General features: G+C 36.0%; 3 protein-coding genes across 10 annotated transcripts in view; 1 reads left to right on the top strand and 2 right to left on the bottom strand.

Annotated features, from left to right (window-relative positions):
• Positions 1 to 26,188, bottom strand: part of dnaaf5 (dynein axonemal assembly factor 5) — a 571,499-nt gene that overhangs the window by 219,224 nt on the left and 326,087 nt on the right. The window lies entirely within an intron of this gene.
• Positions 2,424 to 5,921, bottom strand: zgc:77748. Of its 2 annotated transcripts, none has more exons than XM_087242366.1 (2): positions 5,760 to 5,917; positions 2,424 to 3,942 (listed from the first exon to the last, which is right to left on the bottom strand). In XM_087242366.1, exon 2 carries the CDS (start codon positions 3,886 to 3,888, stop codon positions 3,022 to 3,024), a length of 867 nt encoding a protein of 288 aa, XP_087098492.1. In that variant the 5' UTR covers positions 3,889 to 3,942; positions 5,760 to 5,917; the 3' UTR covers positions 2,424 to 3,021. The 2 variants fall into 2 exon arrangements, with proteins under 2 accessions (XP_087098492.1, NP_957152.1); NM_200858.1 differs by having other exon boundaries at positions 2,427 to 3,942; positions 5,880 to 5,921.
• The window catches only part of fbxw9 (F-box and WD repeat domain containing 9), a 17,586-nt gene continuing 5,676 nt past the window's right edge, over positions 14,279 to 26,188 (top strand). For 4 of the 7 annotated variants that reach the window (XR_015480469.1, XR_015480468.1, XM_087243999.1 and 1 more), the window contains exons 1-7: positions 14,279 to 14,642; positions 15,924 to 16,012; positions 17,092 to 17,239; positions 19,079 to 19,811; positions 21,374 to 21,522; positions 22,018 to 22,218; positions 22,295 to 22,360. Coding sequence is in view for 4 of the 7 variants with exons in the window: in XM_087243999.1 (XP_087100125.1) it covers positions 15,927 to 16,012; positions 17,092 to 17,239; positions 19,079 to 19,811; positions 21,374 to 21,522; positions 22,018 to 22,218; positions 22,295 to 22,360 (1,383 nt within the window). In the remaining 3 variants the exon portion in view is untranslated. Of the gene's footprint in view, positions 14,643 to 15,887; positions 16,013 to 17,091; positions 17,240 to 19,078; positions 19,812 to 21,373; positions 21,523 to 22,017; positions 22,219 to 22,294; positions 22,361 to 26,188 lie in introns of all 7 variants that reach the window. The other 3 variants (XR_015480467.1, XM_087243997.1, XM_087243996.1) reach the window with 1 other exon arrangement.

The raw sequence follows: 26,188 nt of genomic DNA, 5'->3' as shown, positions 1-26,188 counted from the left end.
AGCCAATTGGAAAAAAGTAACTTTTTAAAAATGGCTAGTACTGAGTTTACAAATTATTTTTAAAACAAAAGTAAAATTTTATTTTATTCCAGCCAAAGTAAAAGAAATAATAAGAAAAAAATATTTAGGAAACATTGAATTTTATTTTGATTTGTTAAGTAGTAAACATGTATATATATATATATATATATATATATATATATATATATATATATATATATATATATATATATATATATATATATATATATATATATAATTATATCCCCTTTTGAGTTTCTTTTACTTTTTTAAATATTTCCCAAATGATGTTTAACAGAACAATGAAATTTTCACAGTATGTTTGATAATATTTTTCTTCTGGAGAAAGTCTTATTTGTTTTATTTCGGCTAGAATAAAAGCAGTTATTAATTTTTTAAAAAAATTTTAAGGTCAAAATTATTATCCCCTATAAAGCTTTATTTTTTCCGATAGTCTACAGAACAAACCATCATTACACAACAACTTACCTAATTACCCTAACCTGCCTAGTTAACCTAATAAACCTAGTTAAGTCTTTAAATGTCACTTTAAGCTGTATAGAAGTGTCTTGAAAAATAGTAAAATATTATTTAGTCATCATGGCAAAGATAAAATAAATCAGTTATTAGAAATATATTTTTATAACTATTATGTTTAGAAATGTGCTGAAACGATCTTCCCTCCGTTAAACAGAAATTGGGAAAAAAAAAAACAGGGGAGTTAATAATTCAGGGGGGCTAATAATTCTGACTTCAACTGTATATATGGAAATATCTAACATTACAATATTTTGGTATTTTGTGATATATATTGCGACATGAAGAATACGAATTTACCTTACCAATAAGGAAACCATTACAATAGAAACAAAGTCTTTTATCATTTTCCGTGTCTAACAATATTCTGATACAATTATTAAGTAATAAAAATACAAATAATTCATTGTAAATATTCAATTTTTAAAGTTACTCACCGTACAATTTACTGTGCCTGAATGCTTTTAAAAACATTATAGTCACAGGCCTCAAAAGCACATGCAAATGACCAATAATAATACAGACTAAACATTGCAAACCCTGCCATGTGACTATTACAATGCAAATTTATATATATATGTGTATGTATATATATGTGTATGTATGTGTATGTATATATATGTGTATGTATATATATGTGTATGTATGTGTATGTATATATATGTGTATGTATATATATGTGTATGTATGTGTATGTATATATATGTGTATGTATGTGTATGTATATATATGTGTATGTATATATATGTGTATGTATGTGTATGTATATATATGTGTATGTATATATATGTGTATGTATGTGTATGTATATATATGTGTATGTATAAATGTGAGCATTTTTATCATTTTTATATCAGTAATATGACTGATGTGCAACTAAAAGTGAGCTTACGAAATTTTTATCATTTTTATCATTTTTATACAGTGACGCAAATGTTAAATGTTTAATCATTACACATGAATACACACACACACACACACACACACACACACACACACACACATATATATGTGTGTGTGTGTGTGTGTGTGTGTGTGTGTGTGTGTGTATATTCATGTGTAATGATTAAACATTTAACATTTGCGTCACTGTATAAAAATGATAAAAATGATAAAAATTTCGTAAGCTCACTTTTAGTTGCACATCAGTCATATTACTGATAAAAGGCAATATAATGATGGCATTTCTTATCATCATAAGTTTAACATTCATGTGAGCCTCAAAAATTTCTCTACATTACAACTACTTGTTTAGTATTTGTATAGTTCAAATTATTAACCCAAAAATTTCGCAAGTGCTGTTTAACGGAGAGATTTTTTCAACACATTTTTAATGACCGATTTATTTTGACTTTATTGTGTCTTTATTTTGTCTTCTATTGTGACAGCGCATATAGTTTACTAGTCATTTTGTAAGACTATAGTATGCAGCCTAAAGTGCTATTTAAATGCTTAACTAGGTTAATTATGTGAAGTTATGTTAATTAGGCAAGTGATTGGACAACAGTGGTTTGTTTTTTAGCCAATTGAAAAAAGTAACTTTTTTTAGATGGCTAATAATATGAGTTAATGAGTTTACAAATTATTAACAAAAAAAAAAAAAAAAAAAAACTGAAAATTGATTTTATTCCAGATAAACTAAAAAAATATTATAGGAAAAAAATTGATTTCTGTTTTGATATAACAAACAGTCTGTTATCGTTTTCTGTGTCTAACAGTATTCTGATACAATGATTGAATTATTAAAATACAATTAATTTAATGCAATTATTCAATTTTTAAAGTTACTCACGGTACAATGTCTTGTGCCTTAATGCTTTTAAAAGCAATCGTCTGTCACAGAAATGATCACATTGCAATATCGATACTGAAACGCTATAATTCATGTTTAATGATTAGACATTTAACATTTGCATGATTGTATAAAAAGGGTATATTTCGCAAGCTCGCTAGTTACACATCAGTCACATTATACTGATAAAAGGCACTATAATGATGGCATTTCTTATCATCTTCATATAAGGTCAACATTCCTCTGAGCATGTTAACAACAAAGCTGCCAATTAGTTTCTTGCATAATCTATCAACACGAAAAGACGATCAGCATGATCAAAAATAGCAAGTGAACATCTAATCCAGGCTGAAGGGATAGTTCACCCAAATAGGAAAATTCTGTCATCATTTCCTTCTCCTTCACTTGTTGCAAACCTGATTGAGTTTCTTTCTTCATCTGAACACAAAAGAAGATATTTTATGGAATGCATGAAACCTGTATCCAGTGATATCCACAATATGAGTTTTTCCTAGTCAACTATGACATGATTTTACCTTTCTTATAAATATGTAAAGGTTTATAAAGGATTGCAACCACTTGAGGGAGACTAAATAGTGACTAAATGTTAAATTTTGGGTGAACTATCCCTTAAACAGACAAGTAATTGATGTAAGAAGCCCATGTTTTTCCTAGGCAGGAGAAGTGATCAAAACCAAACGCACAGAGTAAACCGTATCCACAATGTAGGCGATCAGATTAATACACGTCATGCAGGACACCACCACCAGGTTGTCCCAGAAACAATATACAATGAAGGGCAAATCACACTCTGGTGGTCTATTCTTAAAGTTGTCAAAACAGTAGAGGGGCCAAATGATCGTAGCTGTGAGGTACATTAAAACCGCGAGGACATTGTATCCTGTCATGCATTTGTCCATCGGCAGTGGGATTCGACCCAGCAAGCGTCCAATTGTCAGGATTATGATGAGAAGAGAGATGATGAAGCAGACGGAGTAAACCGCCACACACCATTGCAGCCCAGGAAAGTTCTTGTAAACGCTTGAATTCAGACATATGAAGATTATACAAGCCACGAACGTCTCCAAGACTTTTAACAAGCCTGGAACTGTGGCCAAAAACCCACTGATTTCACCGGGTTTGGCTCGGGTTAGACCCACTTCTGCTGCGTACAAACAAAAACACACACACGAGAGCACAGATGCTGCAATCCCAATCCAACAGTTGGAGCACACAAAATATGCTGGGTAGATGACTGAAGCGGCCAGCACCATGAGCGTGGATAGCATTGCAAAAGCTGTAGTGAAATCGTCCCAGGAAATGGGGATTTTGGTGTTGACGCTGGTGAACTCCAGGATGAGGATGAGGAGGGTAACGAAGCAGCAGAAGCACCAGGTGAACATGCACCAGGCCCAGAGTGGTAAAGAGGTGTGACCCTGAGACGCCACCAGGCTGAAGGTGATGAGTGTCAGGACGAACTCAAACAGACGGATTATGCCCACCGGGGTCGTCACGGACTGAGTGTTCAAGGTTACCATGATTGTTTTTTTTTTCAGATATGGATGTTGCTAATGTCTTCACACTCTCATGCACTGTAGGAAAAAATAGTCCAATTAAGTAGTTTTCCTTAGACATATACCGATATTCAATAACTCGGGGATAATGGACATGCTAGACATATGCTGATATTCAAAAATTTAATATATCGGGATAACGAACATGTTAGACATATACCGATATTCAATAGTTCAATATATTGGGATAATGAACAAGTTAGACATATGCCGATAATCAATATATCGGGATAACAAACATGCTAGACATATGCCGATATTCAATATATTTGGATAACAAACATGATAGACATATGCTGATATTCAAAAAGTCAATATATCAGGATAATGCACATGTTAGACATATGCTGATATTCAATATATCGGAATAACAAACATGCTAGACATATGCCGATATTCAATATATCGGGATAACAAACATGCTAGACATATCCCGATATTCAATAAGTCAATATATCAGGATAATGCACATGTTAGACATATGCTGATATTCAATATATCGGAATAACAAACATGCTAGACATATGCCGATATTAAATATATTGGGATAACAAACATGCTAGACATATCCCGATATTTAATAAGTCAATATATCAGGATAATGCACATGTTAGACATATGCTGATATTCAATATATCGGGATAACAAACATGCTAGACATATGCCGATATTCAATAATTCAACAATCAGGATAATGAACATGATAGCCATATGCCGACATTTACTAATTCAATATATCAGGATAACAAACATGCTAGACATATGCCAAAATTTAATAATTCAGTAAATCAGGATAATTTACATGTTAGACATATGCCGATATTTATTAATTCAATATATCAGGATAAAGAACATGTTAGACATATGCCGATATTAAATATATTGGGATAACAAACATGCTAGACATATCCCGATATTTAATAAGTCAATATATCAGGATAATATACATGTTAGACATATGCCGATATTTAATAATTCAATATATCAGGATAACGAACACGCTAGGCATATGCTGATATTCAATAATTTAATATATCAGGATTATTAATATGTTAGACATCTGCTAACATTCAATAAATCAGGATAATGAACATGTTAGACACATGGAGATTTTCAACAATTAATTTCCAACTTAAAATGTTTAGTTGATCATGTTAAATAGTTGACTATTATTTCAACTAACCTTGACTTGCAAAAGTTTAATAGAGTAACTAAAGTTCTCAGGTAGGCAGAACTTGTAAAGTTTAGTTGAATTCAGTTTGCTTACATTTTCAAGTTATCTTTACTAACATTTAGGTTCAGTGAAATCCATTAAATTCATGAAAAAAGTTGCCAGAATTTTACAATTATAAATAAAATAGAAACCAAAGTTTTAAAACAATTAAGGTAAATTTCTATATTTCATTAATTAAATATTGACACTAAACAATTAACACCAATGTTTTGAAGTAATAGCGTTGACACATTATAAACATCCACCATAAGAGAAAAGGATGAGAAAGTAATATACAGTATTTACCAATGCTCACCACAAGCAAAAAAAAAAACAACTATATAATAATAAGTAAATATAATATACTCCATGTTGTTCGCACAAATACTAAACATCACCATGCAACACATATAAAATTAATGCAATAAATATTATTTATCAAAATTATATGTACACTGTAAAAATGCTGTTTCACATAATTCCTTCATGTTGTCCCAACTCAAATCGATTAAGTTAACTTAATTGCTTTATTGCTTGCAAATTTAAGTAGATCAGACATAAAACAATTAAGTTGAAGTAACAAACTTAATTTTTGAGTGTCCTCGAAATGACAAAAACTTACCATGTTAAGTTGAATGAACAAATTCAGAAACTGCAAGTCGTTGCAACTTAAAAAGTCATGGCGAGAAAACTACAATCACTAGAAACTAAAAACTACAATCGTTTTTAGCAGTGTACCTACCAAAGCTTCTCCTCCCTCTGTGATGGTCTTGGCACACTAAACTAACCTCACCTAGAGCGTCAGGAAAGGGCGTCCTCATAAATTCGACCATCCTCTGATTACTCATTGTCTTATCTACAGATTTAGTGCTGGTTTGTGAGTGTCCGCTCCGTGTTGAAGTTCAAGTTTAGATAATAAACGGGGTGTATCCTGACACGTCACCGCTTAATGAGGCCATAAGCAGGACTATTATGCGTTTGATTTATTGTAGTCTTTAAATTACAAGAGTCCTCGTGGATGAATCTAGGCTATTTAAAGATGGACAAATACAGAAATAAATGCCTTCTGATGCTGATTTGTGTGTATGTGTGTGTGTGTGTGTGTGTGTGTGTGTGTGTGTGTGTGTGTGTGTGTGTGTATATGAGCTATATTACACAGGTAGCAGTTCGATGTAGCTGTATATTGACACTGGTGGGAGGTGTGCGTTGGCTTAAGGCCGCAGGCTGAGTGCCTTAGTCCCACCAGTGCTGATATACAGCCATATTGCACTCTTACGAGTGTGATATTGCATTTATACAACAGCTCTACGGCACAATCATGTATATAAATAAGAAAATCAAACACGGAGAGTCTAAAAACCCTTTTTTATTAGGAACTAAATTTCTTTTGCCGTTCATTCACATCTGCTGCTGAAAGTCAGAAAAGCAGAAACCGTAACTAATTCACCAATGTCACTTTATAGCTAGTGTTTAAAGTCTAAAGTGATGAGAAAATATGTGATTTTGCTTTCATTTTAAGATTATAAGGTTGAACGGCATGAAAAGCCATCCATCTACAGAGATATCTCCCTACAGTATTACAGTCTATTACAGTCAACAGTATTTCTCTGTTACAATCGGGATATCACAATAACTAATTAACCCTGAAAAAAGCAGCGCAGTCACTACGAGTCACTACTAGATCACTACCAACGCTAAACACATGCGGGCATTTCTTCTTTCTTTCTGCCAACACGACACACATTTTTGAAATGGGAGTCACATCTCACACTCAGTACGCTGCAATTATATGGTATAAATACAGCACTACAACATAAAAAAGAGAGAGATTGACTTAGAATATCACTTACCAGTTTAATAAAGATTTTAACAGCCGTAGCTTAAAAATTACGCTGTATTTTTCCACCTCTAAGGGCTTGTTATGCAGTCTGTCACCATCTTGTGGATGGACAACGTCAACTGTCTTTGCTCAGTATGACAAGCTAATGGCCGCCGACGCTCTGTTTCTCAAAACATGAATATTTAAAATAGGCACTATCCTTATAAATAAACTGCATAGTAGCAATCTAAACAACTACATTCTCAACTAAAAAAGCCTCAAAAGTACATTATGTTGCCCAACAGCAGCAGTATTTGTCAAACTGTAGAGTGTGTCCTCTGCTAGTTGCTGTATGTGGGCTGATTAATACACAAGGGTGAAGGGACATATACAGTATAAATACAATATATATATATATATATATATATATATATATATATATATATATATATACACACACACACACACACACACGCATACATACAGCCAATAGTTCTGTCTTGTTCTTAAATCTGATTGTGTGATATTCTGCAATAACAGCACTTGTACAGCCTCTTCACCCTTGCGTATTACTCCACTCACATAGAGTGACAGTAGATCAACAAACTCACTCATTGTCTTGCATAGTTTGTTCATTTCAAACTACAGCTGATCAAATTATTATAAAACAGGCAAGCGACTTTCTAAGTCGATCTCTCTCTTTTGTATGTCTGGATTTATGCCATAGTAATCCGCAAGTGTTTGCTTTGCTTTGGCTTTTTCAGGGTTAATTTTTGGGATATCCCGATTGCAACAGAGAAATAATGGGAAATCTCTGTAGACTGATGGCATTTCATGCTGTTTAGCCTTATAATCTTAAAGTGTGAGCAAAATCAGCTGTTTTGTCATCACTTTAGACCAGGGTTTTTCAAAGTCTAAGACAGTGGGCCTCCCTTTTGACACAACTTATCTATTGGCGCCCCCCTCCTCCCAAACACGCACACACACACACACACACACACACACACACACACACACACACACACACACACATATATATATATATACAGTATATATAAAGACACAGACAGATGTCAGACTGTTAACTCACTTTTATCATCATTTGCATGAAAGTGCAATTATTTACAGAGTAATAACAAGTATTTTAATGTAACGTTTTTAAAACTAATATGATTGTTCAATATGAATAGAACAGATCCAAGAACTGTCCATCCCAGTCAAAACAGTCGAAGTTTAGCGGGTCTCATGTTGTCTTTAGCCAAAATATGTTGACAAACCACACATAAAGGTCGTGGTTCATCAGCTGGTCCTGTCCACGTAAATCCTTAACTCAAATACTGATCATCATATCGTCGTCTTTTGGGTTTAAGCCCTGAACTTGAAGGCTTTGAATCGGGGGGGTCTCAGAAACCGATCCATTGTATTAGCAGGCATATACCTGTATTGCGAGCTTGTCAAACAGAAACGAATTCACAGCTATGGCCTTCTGGGTAAAAAAGGTTTTCTTATTTTTGGCGTATTATTTTTTTAGCTTTGTTTAATTAAAATGTTTAAATATAATAAAAAATACATATAATAATTCAACTTAATATTTATATCTTTATTATATAATATTTCTTCCCGCGCCTCCCCTGACATACTCTGGCGCCCCCCAGGGGAGGCGCGCCTCACACTTTGAAAACCTCTGCTTTAGACATTACGCTATAGACAATCATTCAAACACTAGTTCTAAAGTGACGTTGGTGAATTAGTAATGGCTTCTGCTGTTTGAACGTCAGCTCCAGATGGGAATGAATGGTGGAAGAAAGTAGTTCCTAATACAAAAGTTTTTTTTAGACTCTCCATGTTTGATTTTATTTTTTATATCCACTATTTTGCCATCGAACTGTTGTATAAACGCAATAATACACTCGTAGCAGTGCAATATAGCTGTATATCGTTATTCGTGGGACACTAAGGCAACTCACACTTCCCACAAGTGCCGCTATACAGCCACATCGCCAGGGCTGGATTAACCAATGGGCCCTATCGGCACAGGCCCAGGGTCCCGTGCGCACTTGGAGCCCCTGCGAGAGGAGGAAAAAAAGCCAATTTCGGAGTGTCTTTTTAGGCTCAGTGCAAATAGCGCACCTAGTTGGAATAAGCTATTCACGGTTTACGCCCATCAATGCCTGATTGACAGAGACAACATGAGTAAAGAGCAAAGCAGGATTACAGGGAGTCTGGCGTACCTTGTAAAGCGCACAGCATTATCTTTTGTTCGTTCGAATCCACCATCTGCTGAACTCATGCTACTTTTTTGCTCCCACTTACATATCAGATATGAAATATATTTATTTTTAATAGGAAAGAAACATTTTTTTTAAATAATGCAAATGTGATATTAAGTCACAAGTGCCTCTTGGGTATTTAATAATGTTTACCATTAGACTATTTCATATGTGAAACAGCATCTAAATAGTGATTATATTCTATAAACAGTTATTTTCCACCTGGTGTTGTATGCTGTTTGCCTACTCTTCATCACGAGAAGACATATATATATATATATATATTTATATATATATATATATATATATATATATATATATATATATATATATATATATATATATTTAACACCGAGCTGCATTTTATTGCATGAAAGAAATGTTTATGTTGATGTTTTTCCTCATTTTGTTGATTGTTATTGTTCTGCAACAATAAATACTGTTTATATATATTAACTTTTGAGCTACATTTCATGCATGCTGGGATTACATTGTATATTGGTCGATAATCAGTGCCTTCACATCCGCTGAATGACAGCATTGTTGATCAATCTTTATCCCATTATTTTATTTGGGTCATAATATTATATTTTGAGAATAAAAACAGTGGATAATGTACTGAATGTTTGAGTTGAAAATCAGGCTAAAGACTTTCACTGTTAATTATTGTCTTTTTCAGCATGTGGAAGTGAATCAGAACAGTGCAGCAGAAAAGCAAACAGATGCTGTCATGAATGAGAGGTTTGTGTCCCTTTTTTCAGACAGAGTAAATGTGATGGACTTTGACTTGCTGTCTTTGTGTATACACAGAGTCGCCTCACGCCTACTTAAACACGCACACACCTTAGAAAATGACTTTTCCTATTTTTTGTTATTTTTATATACAAAGCACTATCTTAATGCTCTTATTACATTTATTTAATGACCCAAATAGTCATACGTACACTGAGCGGCCACTTTGTTAGGTACACCTTACCAGTACCGGGTTGGACCCTCTTTTGACTTCAAAACTGCTTTAATCCATCATGGCGTAGATTCAACAAGGAACTGGAAATATTCCTTAGAGCAGGGGTTCACAACTGGTTTGGCCATGGAACCCACATTTTTACATGGTCATCAAGCCAAGACCCAAATTTTTAGGAACTATAATATAATTTTAGGAATTATAATTAATTTGTCTTTATTTGTTAACATACAGTTAGTATGTAGTGACAGATAAATCATAAGAAAATCACCAAGACTAACAAATAAACAATATTTTATTGCTGTCATTTAACAAAATGCATTAAATTACAGAGTAAAAGCGATAAATATTGTAAACAGTGTTAGGGTAAGGAAAGGTTCAGTTTCCGTGAACTAAACAGTTAATAAAATATGTTGTCTGGTTTCTAAATGTCGTTTTAATTTATTAGGTTTCGTGCTCTCTTGTGAGAGCACCTCACTACTTCCCTAGTAGCAAAGAATTCTGGCCCAGATTTGGCAAAAAGCTGGCACAGCAGGCATTCATCCGGCACTGATATACATGTGGGAAAAACATGGCCCGGGTTTGGCAGAGGTAGCACTGTTTTTAAGGCGGCACACAAGATTTGGGCCAGATGAAAAACGTAGTATTTGGCCCAGATTTAAAAATTTGATAAGTGGGCCATGTGAGTTTGGCCAGTCTTGACCCACATTTAAAATACACTAAAATAATTTTTGAGTAAAGAAAAAAAAAATCTACCAATCAGGTCACTTTGAGAAAAAGCGTGCCCATAGTGTGCCTAAAGCGCGTCACTCCATGGGTTTATCAATTTCATTGCAATCGTGACACACCAACCTATCTGGCCCAGTTCAGGCCCAGTTATGAGTTATTAACTTGGCTGAGACTTGGCCCAGATATGGTCCGTGGCTGGTTCTTGTCTGGAAGCCAGATTTGGTCCAGACATGTACCGTAATTCACTGCGGCATGTGGGCCAAGCAAAACCTGATTGTGTGGGCCAGAGCTGGGCCAGAGAAATTTTGCTATGTGGGTTATGACACACTGAGGCTTTAAGTCTTTTTTGCTGTAAATATAAATAAGTCAGTCTTTGACTTATTTGTTGCTATAATTAAATGAAATTTCATATGTCAAACGGTACGGTTGTCGTGCACGCATTTCAAAATAAGTCAAAATAAGTTCAACTTTTGTTGTTGTTTCACACACTCCATGACCCACTGAAATTGTTCCCGCGACCCACTTTATAACATGGCGTGTTGTCCTGCTGGAAGTAGCCTTCAGAAGATGCTGTGGTCATAAAGAGATACACATGGTCAGCAACAATACTCAGGTAGGTTGTGGTGTTGACATGATGCTCAATTGGTACTAATGAGCCCAAAGTGTGCCAAGAAATTATCCCCCACACTGAAAAAAATGATTTCTGCAAAATTGTTGCAAACAATTTATTTGACTTGAATTTCATTGATTCATTTTCTTTTCGGCTTGGTCCCTTTTTAAATCTATAGGGTCACCACAGCGGAATGAACTGCCAACTTATCCAGCATATGTTTTACGTAGAGGATGCTCTTCCAGCTGCAACCTTTGGACTGTGGGCGAAACTGGAGCACCCGGATGAAACCCACACGAACACAGGGAGAACATGCAAACTCCACACAGAAATGCTAACTGGTCGGTGCAATATCCTAGTGGTTAGCACACTGACATATGGAGCAGTAATACTTCAGGGCGTCCCGAGTTCAAATCCCAGCTTAAGGACATTTTCAGTGCACACCATTACACCATCAGCACCCTGAACTATTGTTACAAGGCAGGATGGATCCATGCTCATGGGTTTCCCAGTCCAAACACATGCGCCATATTGGGTAAGCTAAATTGGCCATGTGTATGTCTGTGATTGAGTGTGTATGGATGTTTCCCAGTGATGGGTTGCAGCTGGAAGGGCATTTGCTGCGTAAAACATATGCTGGATAAGTTGGCGGTTCATTCCGCTGGGGCAACCCCTGATTAATGAAGGGACTAAGCTGAAAAGAAAACGAATGAATGAAAGAATGCAGAGTTGACATGTGAACATTATATGTATACAATACACAAAATATAAATTACATACATTGTCAATGCAAAAAAGGTACAAAGAGAGAGTAAGAAAGAAAAAAATAAGGGTCATGAACATGAACTTAAAGTTTAAGTATCAAATATAAATTAAAGTAATTATAAAATGACAAATCCTACTTGCTTTCTAATTTTCAGATAATGAAAGTGTATTAAAAACATGACTAGAGTCTTTTTAAAAAAAAAATAAAACAGGAAAGTATGGATTAGTATTGATAAATTTCCATTTGTTAATATAGAATTTACAAAGAAAATCAGTTTAATGAAAAACAAAACACTGAAGGAGAGTTTGAGAAGGGAGTTTGCGCCACATGAAACCATAGATATATATACACACATATACACGTGTGTGTTTGTATGCATGTACATATATATATATATATAAACATTCATTAATTGAAAAATTTTATATTCCTTAAGAATATTACAATTCTTTGCTTTGTTATTAACAATGTTCTCCAAACTTGTACAGTAGTCCTTAGTCTCTTGAAGAAAATGAACAAAATTTGTCTTGATCCAGTCCATTTTTTATGAAACTTTCCCAAAATAATAAAAAGTTGTACTAGAAAGGTAATTTTTTTTACATGTACTTACACAATAAATGCAAATATCATTTTTTTTTAACTTGAATACAATTTTTGTTTTCCTTCTTAGAAAATGTTCCACATCCACCCAGAAAATCCTTGTGTATATCCAATCACAAAACATGTGGACAATAGATTCCTTTTCCATGCAACAAAAATCAGAGGAATAATCAAGATCCAAATTAAATTTCTCTAAAACCTCTTTAACTGGATATATACTATGTAAAATTTTAAATGTAACTTCTTCTACTTTGTTATTTATACAACATATTTCATAAAAAACGGCAAGCTTTTTTCCAATTTATATGTATGAATACATTGGTCCATTTTAAATTATTATATACAACTGTATCACCTTTTACAATATTTCTAATATATTTATTAGTATAACTTTGTTTAATAATATCATATCTCCTAAAAAAAGGTTTTCTTTAACATATTTTCCTCCTTAAGATTTATTTCCATATGCTCCGATAAAATGAAGAAGCTGTTGAGATATATGGCATCAAGATACTCTTTTGGAGTATCTGGAAAATCAAATTTATCTAAAAATTAACTGTAAGATAATAAATACCGTTTAAATGTAGAAGTTGTCTAACTAATACAATATCATTTTCATACCATTTTTGGAAGCAGAGATATTTATTTTTATATTGAATACATCTATTATTCCATATAATATACTTGTTTGGGGAAAAATTGTGCTTAAATACCAGCATCCAGGCCAATAAAGCTTGTTAGTGAAATTTAGCTAATTTCACTGGAAGTTTGTCAATTTTAAAATCACAACTCAACAGAAATTCTATACCCCCTATCATGTCAAATATGTGTTTTGGAAAAGAATACCACATACTGTCCTTTTCTTTCATGAAGTAACCTATTCATTTTGAATGTATTGTTTAAAGTTTCAAAACGTAACACAGATAACCCACCTTTGCATTTTTGTTTACACTTAATTTCCTTTCTTAAATAGTGATGTCTATTTCTCCATAAAAAATTAAATAGTATTTTGTCTAATTCTTTTTATACATTTGATGGCATCTCTAGAGCTAAAGACACATAGACAGATCTTGATCTCCCTTTTGCTTTGGACAGTAAAACCCTACAATTTAGGGATGAATCTCTTTGAAGCCAGATATTAAATCTAGTCTTAGTTTTATTCATTATGAGTTGAAAATTAAGCTTATTGCGTTCATTTTCTTCTTTAGGAATGACAACCCGTAACTGTATGTTTAATAGGGATACTATGTAATTCTGTCAAATTGCATGTTTTAATTGGAAATAACACAGATTTATTCATATTCATTTTAAGACCTGATTAGACTGTAAAATATATGACAGCTACATGAAACAAGACGCGCGAAGCGGAAACACCGATGACGTAAATAATATGCGCCGGAGAAGTACGGTGCGGTGTTGACATCTGTCAGTTGCTGCAAGTCACACAGATTATAGCAATATTAACGTGAATATTAACGTGAATAGTCAGTTATATTATCTGGTAATAAGCGAACATCCGCTTCATTGTGTGTTTTCTTTTTTATTATTATTTCATAAATGTTCGCTTTTATCTCAAATCAACATCTTCGTGAAGGAAAACAGATAACTTAACGTTAATAAACAGCTGATTGTGCAGCGTCATTTCAAAATAATCAACAATACATGACAAAAACCCGACGAATGAGAAATGTGGATCGTTTATCTATTCGAGCTGTTTCTGATTTCCAGGAAGTTTCTTTAAACTAAGGTATGTTTTAAGCAAATACATTTATATTATCCATTTCTGTTGCGGTTAAATATATATATATTTTTTAAATAATTAGAGCCTTTAAGATTTAACGTTAGATAACTGCCATCTATTTATTTACGTTCTGCTTGAAATGTCTGCTTTCTGTCATATATCATGTTTGGAGTTTTAGTGTATAGTAAACACACACCTTAACGTTTAGTAATAGTGTCTGGATGCAGCCTTTATTATGCAAGCAGAGATCGCATCACTGAGATGGGTAGGGTTAGGGGTCGGGTTAGGTGAGTGCATTAAAAAGCATTTGATGCAGCTCAGATTGCACTGCACCAGGTCCAGACTCCTCTCGTTTAAGTAGCAGATAGGTTAATTTCCAAAAACATTACGTTGCCAATTGAGGTAAATTTGGTTTTATTCGCACATTCACTAAGTGACAGCTTGTGATACGCTTTCTCTATTGTTTACCGTGATACTTTGATTATTCGGTCTGAAATCTCATGCAAGTATGCCTTGAAAATAACATTAGCACTGTTTATTTGACTGAACAATGTTGTACTTTGATAGTCATTGGTTGCTAATATGATTTCCCCTATTTAGGATTTCGAAATAACACTTTTCTAAAATGATATTATTAAGGATAAAGTCAGAATGTGTGACTATAAAACCGACTTTACCTCAACACATCGCCATGTTGGTTGACAGCAAAATACCAGATGTTTTATGGCAGTAAACAGTTTTGCATTTGTGGACAGATAATTTAGTTTAGTCTTGTGATGCTTGACACATAAAACTAAAAACAGTCCTGTTTATGTCTTCCTTTCTGTTTGAGAAGTCATGTAGTATAATATACAATGAAAATGTACATCATTAAATGTCTACTTGTTCTGATGCACTGTATATGGCCAGATTGATAAAACTCTTAAATATGAAGTACTGAAATTATTCCTCAGAGATTTTTGTCCATATTGGCATGATAGCATCACACAGCTGCTGCAGATTTGTCAGCCTGATGTGAATCTCCTTTTCCACCACATCCCAAAGGTGCTATATTGGATTGAGATCTGGTGACTGTGGAGTCCATTTGAGCACATTCTTCTGTTTTATGTGTTACTGTATCCCCCTGTTTAAATCACACAATAACAGACAGTCCCACAACATAGTAGACTGAATACAAGCTATTTCGATTGTTTTCTAAATAATTAAAAGCCTATCATGGTAGACTTTGTAAGGGTAATATAATTGCTGTAGGTGATGCCAGCATCTATTGATCTCCCTGTGGTTCAGTTAATGTCGCAGCTGAACGTGGCCCTGGAGGATGAGCAGAAGGAGAGACGCTCTGCTGTCAGTGACCCTCCAGACTGTTTACCTGACAGGTTTGTTATTTTTTTGTTCTCCTCTTGAGCTCGGCAAAATTGTAAACATTGGCTGGACGTGTGCCTTGCTTGTTTGTTTGATTGCTTTATTTATAGAGCGCATTTAAATCAACAGATGTTGCCTAAAGTGCTTTATAAAACAACCAACATACAAAATCTTTATGTGTGTATATACAAATATGTAAAACAAATTTAATTTAAATTAATTACTATCAAAAGCAAGAGACAGACAGTGATTTTTTTTTTTAATGAGACTTGAAAGCACCCAAGGAAGAGCATGACCTGATATTTAAAGGCAGACCATTCCAGAGACGAGGTGCTGCGACAGTCCTCTTTTGATTTTAATCGTGATTTGGGAACAACTAGCTGAAAGTGGTTTTCCAACCTAACTGGCCTCAAGTATGCCAGTGAAGAAGCTCACCAAGATAAGTAGGTGCCAGACTATTTAAACCTTTAAAAACTAATAACAATAACTTGTATTCAATCCTAAATTGGACTGTGAGCCAGTGAAGGGATGATAAAACCGCCGAGATATTAGAATTTGTTTTTGTCCCAGTTAAAAGCCAGGCAGCTGCATTTTGAACCAGCTTCAGGCATACAATTGAAGCCTGTGAAACTCCTATATACAAAGAGTTGCAGTAATCCAACAAAAATGTTAATGATGGTTTCCAACTCCTTAAAAGACAGAAAAAGCTTCAAGTTATCAATGTTCCTTAATTGATAGAAACCACTTTTGACGATGGTCACACTTTATTTTGATGGTCCGTTTGTTGAATATAAGTTACATTGCATTTACATGCCAACTAATTCTCATTAGATTATATGTAGATTGTTAGGTTGGGGTTAGGGTTGGGGTTAGTGTAAGTTGACATGTACTTGCAAAGTTTCTTATAGTCCGTTAAATGTCTGTTTAGCAGAAGTATCAAATTAAGGAGACAGTCTACTAATACTCAAATGGGCCATGAAAATAAAGTGTTACCGAATATATTTCCTTGTCAAGCTTTAACTCAGTATCAAAAATAACTCCAAGACTTTTAGCGTGACTGTGGACATTTGTATTGTGATCTTTCACCCCACAGTTTGCATTGTGAGCCGTCCGTCATCGCCACAGACACAAGCCCCTCCCCTTCTAGTAATGGAGTGAACCTCCTGTCATTGCCATGGGAGATCGTGACTCAGATCGCCTCACATCTCCCGGCGCAGTGTGTCATCAATGTGCTGCCAAAGGTAATTATTACTTAAGTTTATAAGTAAAAGAAAGCAACAACGTTGAGAAAAATATTCAGTAAACAAACATTCAAAACCAAAACACTGTTTAAAATATGTATTTCTTGCATATTAATATATAGTAATGCATAGTAATATTAAAGGGGCACCTATGATGAAAATTATCTTTTGTAAGCTGTATGGACAGAACTGTCTGTAGGTATAGTGTGTCCACAAATCATATTGGAGTGATTAGAAACCCAACAATCTCTTTTTTAGGTGTCCTGACCTTAAAATAGGACTCAAATCTAAGTGATTTTAGGCCCATCGCATGTGATGTAGGAGTGCGGTTTGCCCACCCACCGACTTGATTGACAGGCGCCATGTTTCTATTACAATAAGAATACACTTGTCCACAAAACTTTTTTTTTCACATAAACTGGTATTAAAATAAATGTTCCAACTCTGTGATTTTCTATAAGTTAAAAAGTCTTTAAAACAGAGGATGTTTGTAAAAAAGAGAGTAAAACTGCCATGTAATTCTTAACCACTATAATCACCATGGCATGGTATTTTTGACTAATGAGCTGTATTTCAGCTTCATCCGTGTCTGTCTCTATCACTGACTGCTGTTTATCTGATGTAATGCATGAGAAGCAGACATGCACGTGGGAATGGTGGTGGTGTATGGAATCAGTTTAGTCTCAAAAGAAATTCATGCAAAAGACACGATGTACACATGCGTAGCCAAATTCACGTGCATAAAATCAAATTCATGTGCGTAAAATATTTATTTATATTCACAAAAAATTTTCACGTGCTCAAAATAAAAATACATTTTCATAAAATACGTTTCACAAATACAAAACACCATTTGCAAATGTATAAGAGTGTACAAAAAGTTTTGAATGTTTAAAACTTGCGAGTTTATCCTGAATGAGAATGTGCAAATCCTCTTTCACGTACGACTCCCCCTGGATACGTGTGTGTGTATTATTGAGACTTTCCTGCCAGAGGCAGGGTAACTCGTACCTTTCAGCCAATCAGAGGAGAGCTGTAGTCAATGACACCAACTCTGCGCTTCATTTGCGCAGACTGTTTCTCTCCAGCATGGCGAACGGAGAAAGCAGCTTAATAGTAATAATAGTAATTCTTGTCTTTTTAAATTTAATGAATTAATTTTACCGTTTGTACTTTATCACCACAGCCACGTGTCAGTACAATAATAAAAGAAGACGCTTCAATTCCGTTAAGTCAGGTTTATTTTGTACATTAACATAACAGATATCCATACAGCAGTGGATATTAATGTGTATCCTGTCACATTTTCTGTGAAAAAACAGTGCACTGCGTTTTTGTATGTGTGTTTGTGCGTTAACTTTGTAACAGCATTGTGTGTGACCCATTATTGCAGAAAGGCTTGAATTAACTCCACAACAAATACATCAAATAATCATTGGGAAAGCTGTTACTGTAGTATTTCTCACAAATGTTACTCGAGATCTGCTTCCTTTATGTCTGTCACTGTGCTGTTTATCTGACACAGCCAAGGTGGAGATTGAGACACTCTGACAGGTATGTGGGAATGGTGGGCGGGGTGAGCTTGTATTAAAGGCACAGGCAACAAAAACAGCTACACAGTGTTCAGAGCAGAAAATTCCAGCATTCTGAAAGGTCTAATAAATAATCTGATGGGTGTTTTGAGCTAAAACTTTACAGACACATTCTGGAGACAGAAAAGACTTTTCTTAAAACTTGAAAAGGGGTCAAATATTTGCCCTTTAAGTGTATAGGTTGTCCTCGAAGTCCTCGATGGTTGGCATCCCATTGTAATGTATCCCTCTGTTTCGTAATCCTCAGGTGTGCCAGACGCTGGGAAAGGTTGGCGAGGATCGTTTGGCCTGGCAGCTTCGGACTCAGAAACTCTGTGGCCCGGCAGCATCCTTCCCAGTCGGACCAAAGCAGGATTTTGATTGGTCCAGAGCCTGCTTGGAAATGGAGGAGCTGATTGGCCACTGGAAAGGACAGGGGACTCCGACGGAGAAACAGGAAATGGTGGAAGACAGACAAGAAGTGGCAGCTGAAGCCGTAAATGGCGAAGCCCCGGCAGCGGAGGCTAACATGGTCCAAATGCAACTGGATGTTGATTTAAATGCACAGATTCAATCCCAGAATGCCTCATCCAGCACTTCTTCTCCGCTCGAGCACATGGTCCTCCCCTCAGGGCACATCGCGGATGTGAATTGTGTCCTCCTGCTGGGGGGTGCTGGGGCTGTGTGTGCCTCCGGCTCCAGGGACCGGAATGTAAACCTGTGGGACCTGAATGAGGGTCCGAGAGGTGCGTTAATGCACACTCTGGGGGGACGTGGCACTATCAGTACCCATCGGGGATGGGTGTGGTGTCTGGCGTCCAGTGGACCTCTTCTGGCCTCGGGATCGTTCGACAGCATGGTAAAGCTCTGGGATCTGCAGGCCGGAGGAGCAGAGCGAGGACTCATCCAGTGTAAAGCGGCAGTGCTGTGTCTGTCCTGCGAGCGGGACACGGTGCTGGCCGGATCACATGACCAGAGGCTGAGCATCTACGACACACGAGGTGAGACACAGACAGATATATTGAAGTATGAAGAAATATATTGTCACACACAAATTCTTTAGAAATTTTTCTGGTTTCTGGTTCGGTCATCTATAGTGGCGATGGTATCTTAAAGGGGCGTACCTCTATGATATCAAACTTTAATGTGTAATGTAGCTTTGTGAACATAAACAACATCTCTGAATGTAATACGCTCAAAGCTCAATGCAAAGGGAGACCTTGACATTTACAGAGTTAGCTTAGCAAAGCCTAAAGTGAACAAAGGTTAGGGACTACAAAAAAATACATCCGGGCTAGTGAGATCACTAGGGCTTTCGGTTACACGCATTCACCTCCTGCACACACCCTGCACAGAGTTACTGTAATGTTACAGCAGAGAAAGCTAAAATGGCGTCCAAGTGGTTCTATTTCCACAGAGCTTCTTCTGTTTTTGTATTTGGGCTTCCAAAGGACACGGCACAAAGACAGAAGTGCTTACAGTTGAATTTTAAATATGTTCCAGAGAAATATAATAACTATATAGCTCTAGCAATTGACAAAGGAGAACTTCCAGAATCTTTCCTAGTTCAGTGCTGGATTCTGTTAAAACTCCATTAACCATAATGGAAGAAACTGTGGATTGTAAGCTAGAGGATGACACGGAAGGGAATTTTCACTCCCATCCTGTTCCACTCCCACAGAAAGAAATCTTGTCCCGTCCCACTCCCAGACCAAAGCCTATTCCGCTCCTGTTTAAAATGCCTTCCACTCCTGTACCATAAAAACTGTAAAAGAATAAATATAAAATAAGCAGAAACAAAACTTTTATTGTTATTTTTTCCCCAATTTCTGTTTAACAAAGATATTTTTTTAACATTTCTAAACACAATAGTTTTAATAACTCATCTCTATTATTGTTTTATTTTATCTTTGCCATGATGACAGTAAATAATATTTGACTAGATATTTTTCAAGACACTTCTATACAGCTTAAAGTGACATTTAAAGGCTTAACTAGGTTAATTAGGTTAACTAGGCAGGTTAGGGTAATTAGGCAAGTTATTGTATAACGATGGTTTGTGCTGTAGACTATCGGAAAAAAATAGCTTAAAGGGGCTAATAATTTTGTCCCTAAAATGGTGTTTAAAAAATTCAAATTTGCTTTTATTCTAGCCGAAATGAAATAAAAAATACTTTCTCCAGAAGAAAAAATATCATCAGACATACTGTGAAAATGTCCTTCTCTGTTAAACATCACTTAGGAAATATTTAAAAAAGAAAAAAAATCAAAAGGGTGGCGAACAGTTCTGACTTCAACTGTAAATCAGCTTATTGGATCAATAAATCAGCATAAAAGTGTTAAATCAGCATATCATGACACTGAAAACTAGAATGAAGATGCTGGAAATTCAGCTTCGCATCATGTTGCTGTCATCACAGGACTAATTCATTTCATTCAATTGTACTGCAACAGTATTTGACAATTTCACTGTTATTTATAATTTTTAATCAAGTATAAACATCCTCAGTGAGCAAAAGAAACTGTTTAAACACATCAACAAATCTCATGTACTGTCACACAGCCGCAAATCCTCTGGTCAAGAGTCTCCGTCTTCATAGTGATGCAGTGTTGTGTCTGGCGGCTGATGACCAGTTCATCCTATCAGGCAGTAAAGACCAAAGCGTGGCTCTGTTCGACCGCAGGGCTGGAAAACTCCTGCAGAAAGTACAGGTACTACAAACACACTGTGCTGGATACTTACTAGGTATCTTACATTACTACTCCACCTAATTATTTTAACTTCTACATTTCAGAACAGAACATTTTTATTTATTCATTCAATGTTTTTAGTTTATTTTGGCGGTTCATTCCGCAGTGGCGACCCCAGATTAATAAAGGGACTACGCTGTAAAGAAAGTGAATGAATGAATGAATATTTTTATTTTATTTGGTTCTCAGTTTTTACACATTGACATGCATTGAAATTCTTAACAAGCACAACATTGCTGCATTTACTAAATCAACAAATTAAAAGCCAAGAAAATTAATGAATGAATGTATTCGAATATGATTCAGTTTCTCTAGGAACTGTGTCACAATATGAAAAAAAACAAAAAAAACAATGGTCACAATTTCACGTAGACTACAGTGAGTCGATCTGTTTAATAATTTCACAAATCGCACCCGCAGCAGTAGTGTGTAACGTCCGGTGTGTCTGTCCTGCAGTTGAGCTCGTATCTGCTGTCCGTAAGCTTCAGTGGATCAGAGGTTTGGGCTGGTGATAATCGTGGACTCCTGCACACCTTCTCCATGAGCAGCAGCTGCCTGACGCCTGTACAGCAGTTTAAAACACACACTTCACTGGTCACCGGCGTTCACTACACCCCTGGCGCTCTCTACACCTGCTCATCCGACCGCTCCATCAAGGTCAGTCAGTCATTAGTTCATGCTCAATGACATTTATATGAAGTTATCTTCAGCCCCTGTCTTTTGTTCTCTGCAGATCCACCTCCCATCTGCTCCACCAAAAACACTCTGCACACTCCACCATCAGGCCGGAGTCAATGGGGTTGGTGGACATTCTTAACTTCTTCTATTCTTTTCTCTTTTTTTCCCTCAAAGATTTTAGACTTTTTTCCCAGTGAGCTTGTGTGTATTCATTTGCATAAATGTGACATTATTATTATTATTATTATTATTATTTATAATTTTACAGTAGAGTCCTATTTCAAATAAATGAAACAAAAATCAGGACACATATTGAGTGGCACAGCTATTTTCAACAGAAGTAAAAATGTGAATTAAATAATTCAGTGACATTGCACTTTGTACCACAGAAGTAAATGACATCAATATACTTAAATAGAAACAGTTGCTGTAAGTTAAATACTTATTCAACAATATTAGTTATTACAGATTTTAATATATTTATTTTTCATTAGTGATACATAGTACTTATTTAGCTTATTAAATATGTACTTATACCTGTAGTATACACACACACACACATACTCACCGGCCACTTTATTAGGTACACCTTACTAGTACCGGATTGGATCCCATTTTGCCTTCAGAACTGCCTTAAACCTTCGTGGCGTAGATTCAACAAGGTGCTGGAAATATTCCTCAGAGATTGTGATCCATATTGACATGACAGCATCATGCAGTTGCTGCAGATTTGTCGGCTGCACATCCATGATGCGAACCTCCCATTACACATCCCTAAGGTGGTGTTTTGGATTGAGATCTGGTGACTGCTGAGGCCATTTGACGTTGACATGATGCATAATTGGTACTAATGGGCCCAAAGTGTGAACCATTGATACAAGGCAGGATGGATCTATGCTTTCATGTTGTTGACAGAAATCGAGACTCATCAGACCAGACGACGTCTTACCGACCTTTAGTTGTCCAGTTCTGTTGAGCTTGTGTGAATTGTAGCCTCAGTTTCCTGTTCTTAGATGACAGGACTGGCACCCATTGTGGTTTTCTGCTGCTATAGCCTATCTGCCACTCACTGGATATTTTCTCTTTTTCGGACCATTCTCTGTAAACCCTAGAGATGGTTGTGCGTGAAAATCCCAGTAGATCAGCAGTTTCTGAAATACACAGACCAGCCCGTCTGGCACCAATGATAATGCTACGTTCAAAGTCCCTTAAATCACCTTTCTTCCCCATTCTGATGCTTGGTTTGAACTGCAGCAGATCGTCTTGACCATGTCTACATGCCTAAATGCATTGAGCTACTGTCATTTGATTGGCTGATTAGAAATTTGCGTTAATGAGCAGTTGGACAAGTGTACCTAATAAAGTGGCCGGTGATTATATATATTTATATATTAGTATTTTTTAAATGATGCGTTTTATTCTGACTTGAATGACTTATTCAGCTGAATCTGATCAAATTTATTTGCAAATTGTACCTGGAAAATGTACCTAAATGAACCCTACTTAGTTCCTGTTGACAATATTTTTTATTTATAAATGGAAAATGAACATTGCAAACCCAAAAACTGATCATTTAAAACAAATTAATTGTCTAAAATGAAACAAAAAACAAATCAGAAGAAACTCACATTATGCAACATTAAATGAAAGAAATAGTTCACCCAAAAATGAACGTTCGTCATCTTTTACTCACCCTTCACTGGTTCCAAACCTTTATATAGTCTCTTTATATTGTGTGTTGTTAAGAAGAACTGAAAACCTGTAACTATTGACTCCCATAGTCGAAAAATCAATGGAGGTCAATATTAGTCCCTCTCACACCTACAAAGGTCTGTATGTGTAAACAGGCCCTTTATGAAAATACCGGTAAATTGGTTCCGTCAATTTTCCATCAAGAGAAGTTGTAACATTATCGGTAATTTGCCAGAAGGCTGCGCTGTGTGAAGGCAGAAGGAAAATTGCCGGAAAGAGCGCGTGGGCGATTAGAACATGCTGACGTGAGACGTCTACTCCAGCCAATCAGACACATTCACATCCGTGCTGTTTAGGAAAATAAAAGCCTTTGAATATCTTTCCAGACACATTTAGCTGCTAGATGTTAGCCGGATAATGTTTATATGTTCCCTCTGAATGCAAACTGTGTAAATAATTATCGATAAGATGCTTATAGTAAACCGCTGTTTGTTTACCTTCAAGCTCTGCTAGTTTAGTTGCTTGACGCGGGTGCACATGAAGTGAAGTAGTGCTCCACTGAGCACCAGTACACACACACATACATATTTTGTACATTTCGACATGCGAAAGTGTTCCTCCTTTCATCCAAGTTGCTCACAATACTTATCCATATACAGAATTTGTAATGTAGTCAAGTGTGTAAACATTTAGCTTTGGTTCGCGGTTCCGCCTTTGGATGTCTCCAGGACAAAACAGCTACATGAATGCTAAAGGTTCATTCATTTACTTTCTTGTCGGCTTAGTCCCCTTATTAATCTGGGGTCGCCACAGCGGAATGAACCGCCAACTTATCCAGCAGGTTTTTACGCAGTGGATGCCCTTCTCTGGGAAACACCCCCACACACACATTCACTACGGACAATTTAGCCTACCCAATTCACCTGTACTGCATGTTTTTGGACTGTGGGGGAAACCCACGCGAACACAGGGAGAACATGCAAACTCCACACAGAAACACCAACTGAGCCGAGGCTCGACCCAGGGACCTTCTTGCTGTGAGGCTACAGCACTACCTACTGCGCCACTGCCTCGCCCAATGCTAAAGCTTTAGAAAGTGAAATCATCAATAAAAGCCCGACACCTACTATGTTTAAAAAAAGCGAAGCTATTTAGAGCTGATTTCTGGTTGATGATGTCAGAATTTACCAGTGTTTTGGAATGGATGTGTGAATGGTCTTTTCCGGAAAAATTCAGGAGTGTCCTCGCCTGTGTGAAGAGCGAATTTTTTAATTTACCAGTAAAGTCGTTCTGGAAATTTTCCGGATATTTACTGGTATCACTGTGTTAAAAAGGCTATTGTTTACCGGTTTTCAGCTTTCTTTAAAATATTTCCTTTGTGTTCATCAGTAGAAAGAAACTCGTAAAGGTTTGAATCAATTAAAGGGTCCATAAATTGTTAATTTTAGTGTTAACAGAAGACTTAAAAGACAAATGCATCATGAGTCATACATTTTTTAAAAGCCATTATAAAACTAGGTGCCACATTCCCGCTTATTATGTGTGCCCCATAAATATTCTTGCGCTGTTGTTTTTATTGTGCCTATAGAAAAAAAACAGCATACCCTGTGAACGTCTATACCAGGGGTGGCCAACCCTGTTCCCGGAGAGCCACCTTTCTCCAGATTTCAGTTGCATACCATATCAAACACACCTGAACCAATTAATCAGGACCTGAACACCATGTGATAATTACAGGCAGGTGTGTTTGATATGGGTTGCAACTGAAATCTGCAGGAAAGTGGCTCTCCAGGAACAGGGTTGGCCACCCCTGATCTATACATTTAATCACATTTCACCCTGCTTTCAAAAGACCTTGAGGATAAAGGCACAGGTTTGGAGAAGGCTACAAAAACATTTCAACGGCTGGGAAAGTTATCTGTAATGTGATTTGATTTCAGGCTGTACGATAAATACAGTTATTTCTAGCAGGCACACAACATCAGAAGACTTTAATATTAGGTTAGATTTAGGTCGTGATGTCGGGTGACCAAAATTCAATGTGTTAAAAAGAGACCAAAATCCAACGTTATATTGACGTCGAATACTGACATTTATTCAACCGAAATCCAACATTTGATAGAAGTCATAGTGGTAACGTCCACACAACGTCAAGCTGTAATATCATTAGACGTTGAAATTTGGTTGATTTTAGGTTGTGTTGGAAAGTGACCAAAATCCAACGTCAAGCCAACATCTTAAACCAACGTCATATTGA

The sequence above is a fragment of the Danio rerio genome, chromosome 3 (genome assembly GCF_052040795.2).
Source record: "Danio rerio strain M-AB ecotype USA chromosome 3, GRCz13ab, whole genome shotgun sequence".
Lineage (NCBI taxonomy): Eukaryota > Metazoa > Chordata > Actinopteri > Cypriniformes > Danionidae > Danio > Danio rerio.
This window is presented reverse-complemented; position numbering and strand designations above follow the sequence as displayed.

Bases quoted from the DNA above. Each gene is read 5' to 3' on its own strand.
- zgc:77748 (NM_200858.1), bottom strand. From the start codon at position 3,888: ATGGTAACCTTGAACACTCAGTCCGTGACGACCCCGGTGGGCATAATC.